We start from the raw sequence: 6,632 nt of genomic DNA, 5'->3' as shown, positions 1-6,632 counted from the left end.
GAAAAAATAGATATGTTGAATATAAAAAGGGCGTTTTTTTTTTTATATATTTTATTTTGATTCTTCTTTTTCTTCTTTATAAATTTATTTTCTTCTTTTCTTGAATGCTTCCTTTGATTGTTTGTCCTGCAACCTGTGAATTATGTGGAAACTGGCTTCCAGAACACAAGGTAGTTTTTATTTATAAGTACCTGAGGCAGTTGTATACTTTGTATTAATATCTTGATAAATTATAGGATTCATGTCCTCGTGATGGTGTTCACCCTTCTCAATGGTCATTTGCCTCAATAGACGATGACTTTTTAATAGCTGATAATGACGATGATAATGAATTTGCTGGACAATTACTATCACAATAAATCCCATGAAAAAAAAAAAAAAATAATATATATATAATTCCTACAACCTTTTTCCCCCCCTTCCCCAATATACCTTTAAAATGTCAAGTACTGATGTCATAACACAAATAAACAACATTCCTTTACTACTCTATATTATATTATTTTACTTTGTAATAATTTTGATTGATTTTAAATATTTCTGTATCACCAATACATCATCATTTTCCAACCAATTTCACTTTGTACAACCATGCAAAATACAGAAAATGACTCACTCTTCTTGCTGTCCAAAAGTCGGGTACTACAAATAAAATACCGTGTGTATTTCCATGGTGTTCCTTCTTCAAACAGCAAATGTATCATCTTTTTAAACCGTAACTCGCTCTTGACCAACTTGGGAACTTTTTACGAGGTTGCTCATATGTTTGTCAACGTATAAACAAAGAATTTCATTAGCAAGAATAATTATGACCCATTGTTACCTTACTCAATTCGAACCTGTTATTGGTGCATCTCCTGACAGTGTTATCAGCAATTGACAGTAAAAAAAAAAAAAATTGTTATCGCGCCTGATATATAGCATCATTTAGTTATTTTTACAAGATAAAAATGTACAGCACAGCGGTAATATATCTGTCAAGTGTGTGCGAATGAACACTGCATGTAGACCTTGTTTGTCTGCGTAAGTACGTCATATTTATTGTTCCAAAATATGAGTCTGATTCAAATACAAAACCTATTGCATAAATTTAGGACATTTCAATTGCTCATGTGATCTATTGTTTTGATTTGTAAATAATCCTATTTTTCTGGTCTGGGAAAAAAACAAGTCTGCTTAGCATAAAACAGAAAAATAAGGTTTTCTTCTCATAATACCACATACTTTTTTTTTGTGAGTTATTTTCAGCGCAGAATTTAAATATCTAGTTAAATACAAAACGTTTATTTTTTTTCTTGTGATTAAGATACGTGTAACCAAAGTGGAAAAACGTGAGTTTGATAACGTAATCTTTTAAAGAAATGCAGCAACTTTTCAAACACGCGCGCAATCAAATTGGTCCTTTTAAAATACGCTTTTCACTCTTAACATTGGCGTTTTTTTTTTTTTTTTTATCCGACATGACCGACTGAATCTTATTTTCTTTAAAGTAAATCGACTTATTTCCTACTCAAACACGATATAATGGGACATCCCGTGCAAAATATGTTTACCTGAATAGTATGGGTCCTACATGATTACGCATTTAGTTTTTTCCAGTGCGGTATCAAGTTCATACATCACTAACATCTTCTTTTTTTGCCCCAGCACTTTAATATTTGTTACGGGTTCTTTTCGTATAACGTCGTGATCAAGTTTACACAAAGTTGACAAAGTATATTTTAAGCTCCATTTAACTTTAATTCCATCGTTCCTGCAAACATTCAAATTCATCATTTTACCTGTCATTGAATCAATTTAAGACGTGCTTATGAAAATCTTGCATGTAGAGTCACTGGCATGGAGAGAGGTGGCTCTGTGTAAAATTTCCAATCATGCACAAACACGGAGTTTGCTGTCAAAAAAAAGAAAAAAGAAAAAAAAAAGTCACTTATTTTAGTTTGTTTTTCTGGTTCATACCCACTCTTTTCACTTTTATTTTATTACACAATGTACCAAACAGACCCACAAAGTTCAAACTTATTCTTGGGTGGTGAGAGAACAACCGGTCAAGATGTCCGCTCGAGCAATGGTAAAGACACAAAAGAAAGATGATGAGGCCTTTCGATACTAAAAATGGGAATACTCTAGTGCTTGCTGCTGCTTCTATTGCCAATATCGTTAAAAGCTCGTTAGGCCCTGTCGGTCTCGATAAAATGCTAGTGGATGAAATTGGGGTAACTATATATACATAAAAAATAAAAAAAAATAAAAAAAAGCAAAACGAAAGCATTAACCCAATAAACAAGGATGTCACCATTAGCAATGATGGAGCTACTATTTTGCAATTACTCGAAGTTGAACATCCTGCTGGAAAGGTGCTTGTAGAACTTGCTCACCAACAAGACCGAGAAGTTGGTGACGGAACAACATCAGTAGTAATTATTGCAGCTGAATTATTAAAACGAGCCAACGAACTTGTCAAAAACAAGATCCATCCTACCACAATCATTACTGGATATCGTTTAGCTTCCAAAGTGGCATGTAAATTTATTGTGGATCAAATGGCCGTCAGTGTTGACTCGTTGGGTAAAGAATGTTTGGTTAACGCAGCAAAGACTTCCATGAGTAGTAAAATTATCGGAAGGTAAATATTATACTTCATCCATGTGCTTGAACCCCTTAGCTCAACCCATCCCCCCCTTTTTTTTGATGTAGTGATTCCGAGTTCTTTGCTAATCTTGCAGTGGAGTCTATGTTAGCTGTTAAATCAACAAATCATCGGGGCCAAGCTAAATACCCTGTTAAAGCGGTAAATATTTTAAAAGCACACGGTAAATCCGGTCTTGATTCAACCTTTGTACGTGGGTATGCCTTAAACTGTACCGTCGCTTCTCAAGCAATGAAGAAATGTGTCAAGAACGCCAAAATTGCTTGTTTGGATATGAATTTACAAAAGGCACGTATGCATCTTGGTGTCAATATTGTGGTGGATGATCCAGATAAATTGGAGGATATCAGAAAGCGGGAAATTGAAATTACAACCGAGCGTATTCAAAAAATTTTAGCGACAGGAGCCAACGTCATTCTGACGACGAAGGGAATTGATGATTTATGTCTCAAGCTTTTTATTGAAGCTGGTGCTATAGCCGTTCGTCGTTGTAAGAAGGATGATTTGAAACGTATCGCCAAAGCTACTGGCGCTACACTTATTTCCTCTTTAGCCAATTTGGAAGGAGAAGAGACATTTGAATCTGGATCACTTGGTCAAGCCGATGAAGTTGTTCAGGAACGTATCTCAGACGATGAATGTCTTTTAGTGAAAGGAACAAAGATACAAAACTCAGCATCCATCATTTTACGTGGTGCCAATGATTATATGCTGGATGAAATGGAAAGATCTTTACATGATGCTCTTTGTGTCGTAAAACGTACTTTGGAAAGTAACAGTGTTGTGCCTGGAGGTGGATCTGTTGAATCAGCACTTAGTATCTATCTGGAAAATTTCGCCACCAGTGTAGCATCCCGTGAGCAATTGGCAATTGCCGAATATGCAAATGCTCTTTTAGTGATTCCCAAGACTTTAGCTGTCAATGCTGCAAAGGATTCAACTGAGCTAGTAGCTAAACTTCGTGCTTATCATAATGCTGCTTTAAAGGATGGCGCCAATGATCGTATGCGCGCTTTAAAATATTACGGATTGGAACTAATGAATGGAACTGTCCGTGATAATTTAAACGCTGGTGTCTTGGAACCTACAATGTCCAAAATTAAGTCTCTTAAAAGTGCGACAGAGGCCGCCATCTCAATTTTGAGAATTGATGACATGATCAAGGGTATTTAATCTAGCAAAAAAAAAAAAAAAGAAACTATGCCTTTGTTTTATTAACTTCATTCTATTATGTAGTCGCTCCACCACCACCTGCTCAAGATGATGGACATGGTCACTAAACTTGTATCTATTAATTGATTAATAAACTAAAAGTGAATACTTATTAATGAACTTTATTTTTTTGGAAGGTATTTAATGCGTGATTGGTGTGGGAAGGTTTTATCCATAAATTAAGGAAAAACCCATTCAAACTTTAATTGTAGTCTATATTCATAATCATACGATAGATTAATTTGAATTTTGAATGAGCCAACAATGAGGATTTGAAATGTGGCGTACTTGTACTAAACAAGCTACAATGTGTATTGTCCATAAATAATTTGAAAAGATATAATGTCATCCTATACAACTAAGTCATTTTAACCTACCACCGTCAATCAATATTATATCGCCTCTCACCTTCGATAGAAGCTCTTTTGAATGGTCCATAGGCGAGGTTACAACGGGGGACAGAATTTAATCCATTTGAAAACCATGAGAAAGACTAGTCTAAAAAAAATAGCTATCCTATGCTTGCTTATTTAGAATCCCAAAATTGCAAATAAAACAAGACGGTAAGAATGCAATTGTAGCTAGTGGAATATAGTGACACAAAGATTTGAAACGCTTTTTTTTTTATTTGTTTAATCTTTGATTGCTTTATTTTTGGCCAGGTCGATTTGAAGCGTAACGCATGGGGTTATTACTGTTAGGACTACCATTTGATTTTGATGTTTCGATGGTATTGCAAAAAAGAAATTCAACTGTTTGCTGGTATTTATATATTTATGTTAACAACATTCATATTTCAGCCAAACAATAGGTCATACTACAATTGATTTTATAAAACACAAAGACCGCACTTGCTAGTACGTAAATTTATAATTCGTTTTGTTTGCAGAAACTTGGGTCGTGTAACAACGGCCGTTGCAACAATGCCGTAGGTTACTATTTAAAATCACTGGGGTCACTGGCAACTATAAATTTTAAAGCACACGCGCACAAAAAAAAATCTGGAATAAAGACCCAGACTATTTCTTGGCGGGCTTCTACCATATAATAGTAGTTTGTATTTAATCTACTTGCTTTCCTTACAAAAAAAAAAAAAAAAAAAAAAAAAAAAAAAAAAAAAACTACAAACACCAAGCAGAATGCTGTATTCTTCAAACTTAGATAAACAGTTCATTATTCGATGTATTACAGTGATCCTCTGATAGGCCTATGCTTTTTGATATCTAAACTGAGCGACTAATCTTTTGTGTTGTTCTATAAATTAAAACCTTGGATCTTCTAGTTTATACTTGATTACAAAAAAGCATGCAGAATATACGAAGATATTCACAAGTGTATCGTTTTTAATAAGAGGATACGCCTAAACGGTTTGCTACATAAATATTTCGAGATTCTGTGTCACACGAATTTCGATAGTAATGAAACAAATTTTGACGTTTCTTTAGTCTTAAAGAATAATCAAATCAAGTATCATGCTATTTTTCAGCTTAAGAGGACATTATTTGATCGCGCTATGGTAACTTTGGACAATTTTTAAATTCATGAATCTTACTGATTATGACCACTATAAAAAAACTGTGCTGCTATATTTTTTAAACAAACAGTAATACAACTTTTCAATTAATTCGTGCTCACCAGCTTATTTGTACCTTTTTTTTTATCAAGGTAATGCACTTAATCGTGCAACAGAACACAATTTCTTTCCAGAAAAAAAAAAATTCAATAAATTTGTGAATAATCGCGAGTCACTAGATTAGTAATTCTGGTAAGTAATTGGCACTTTGCTTATCCTGCGGATAAACCGGAAAGGGTTGAAGGCGCGGAGGAATCTGAAGCCGCGGTTTTATTGGCAAATCTCCATTTTTATCAAAAAGAAAAATGGGTTTCACTATATTATGTCACAGCGGTATTACCCCCCGTTATAGCAAGTTTTTTATTGATTGGACTAATGATCAGGCACATAGTAACATCATCCCTTGTTTTAAATCACATGGTTTGGAAAGGTGGCAATCACGGTACTTTTAATTGGTAAGGGTCCACTTGGTACATAGTTTATGCTTAAGAAGTGTGTGGCGTCTTGAATAACCTTTCATTATGACAGAGACTAATTAATGTTTAGTCCGTCATTCGTTACATGTTGGCACAGCAAAATTGTCCTGTTCCACATTATTTGCAGTCGTTCCCAAAAGATATGGCGGTAAAAAGGATTTGAAAACTTATATGAATAAGGTTACCACATTGTACCCAATGTTTAACAAGTTGTTGGATACTCCCCCTTGCACCAGTGTGAATTCTTTAAAAATTGTAACTCAAATCCGATGATAGAGAGTAGGGCTTTAATGCCTATTTTGTTGTGGCTCAAAATCTATAGACAGTTATATGATGCGAATTAATTTCAATACTTGCTATGCATGGAATATATAGAACATACATTAAAATAGTTTAAATACCACATAATGCTTAGTTTTATAAGCTTTAAGAAATAATCGTTTGATTATTTAATGGCGCTTAGCTTTTAGCTCAGCAGATCGGCTTCTGTATTCAATTTTTTTTTCTAGATCCCTGTCTTCTAAAACTACCAATGTCTCACACCGACCGCATCCATAATATAAACTTGTGTCTTTGTGCCTGAACACAAGTTTCTGCATTATCTAATTGAGTTTCTGTGGCACCTAAAGATATAACTATATATATATATATATATAATTTATAGATTTTTCAAATTTAATTATCATATACAAAAACAGATCATTTACAATTTTTAGTATGG

At 34.0% G+C, this 6,632-nt stretch overlaps 2 protein-coding genes across 2 annotated transcripts; both read left to right on the top strand.

Annotated features, from left to right (window-relative positions):
• Positions 1–58: 58 nt before the first annotated feature.
• EV154DRAFT_465880 (uncharacterized protein) lies at positions 59–492 on the top strand. Its single transcript, XM_051597707.1, has 2 exons — positions 59–170; positions 237–492. The coding sequence occupies exons 1-2, from the start codon at positions 105–107 to the stop codon at positions 357–359; spliced, it is 189 nt and encodes a 62-aa protein (XP_051456779.1). The 5' UTR covers positions 59–104; the 3' UTR covers positions 360–492.
• A 1,262-nt stretch (positions 493–1,754) lies between these two features.
• EV154DRAFT_511863 (T-complex protein 1 subunit alpha) lies at positions 1,755–3,987 on the top strand. The gene is made up of 5 exons (XM_051601858.1): positions 1,755–2,071; positions 2,131–2,216; positions 2,289–2,626; positions 2,698–3,815; positions 3,887–3,987. Exons 1-5 carry the CDS (start codon positions 1,990–1,992, stop codon positions 3,928–3,930), a joined length of 1,668 nt encoding a protein of 555 aa, XP_051456778.1. The 5' UTR covers positions 1,755–1,989; the 3' UTR covers positions 3,931–3,987.
• Positions 3,988–6,632: the final 2,645 nt, after the last annotated feature.

Source organism: Mucor mucedo (assembly GCF_025094135.1).
Source record: "Mucor mucedo strain NRRL 3635 chromosome Unknown EV154scaffold_57, whole genome shotgun sequence".
NCBI lineage: Eukaryota > Fungi > Mucoromycota > Mucoromycetes > Mucorales > Mucoraceae > Mucor > Mucor mucedo.
The sequence above is the reverse complement of the archived record's forward strand: the minus strand, read 5'-3'. Positions and strand labels throughout refer to the sequence as shown.

Coding starts and splice junctions, on each gene's coding strand:
- EV154DRAFT_465880 (XM_051597707.1), top strand. CDS start 105: ATGCTTCCTTTGATTGTTTGTCCTGCAACCTGTGAATTATGTGGAAAC. Junction 171..236: donor ACTGGCTTCCAGAACACAAG/GTAGTTTTTATT, acceptor GATAAATTATAG/GATTCATGTCCTCGTGATGG.
- EV154DRAFT_511863 (XM_051601858.1), top strand. CDS start 1,990: ATGTACCAAACAGACCCACAAAGTTCAAACTTATTCTTGGGTGGTGAG. Junction 2,072..2,130: donor AGATGTCCGCTCGAGCAATG/GTAAAGACACAA, acceptor GGAATACTCTAG/TGCTTGCTGCTGCTTCTATT. Junction 2,217..2,288: donor TGCTAGTGGATGAAATTGGG/GTAACTATATAT, acceptor CCAATAAACAAG/GATGTCACCATTAGCAATGA.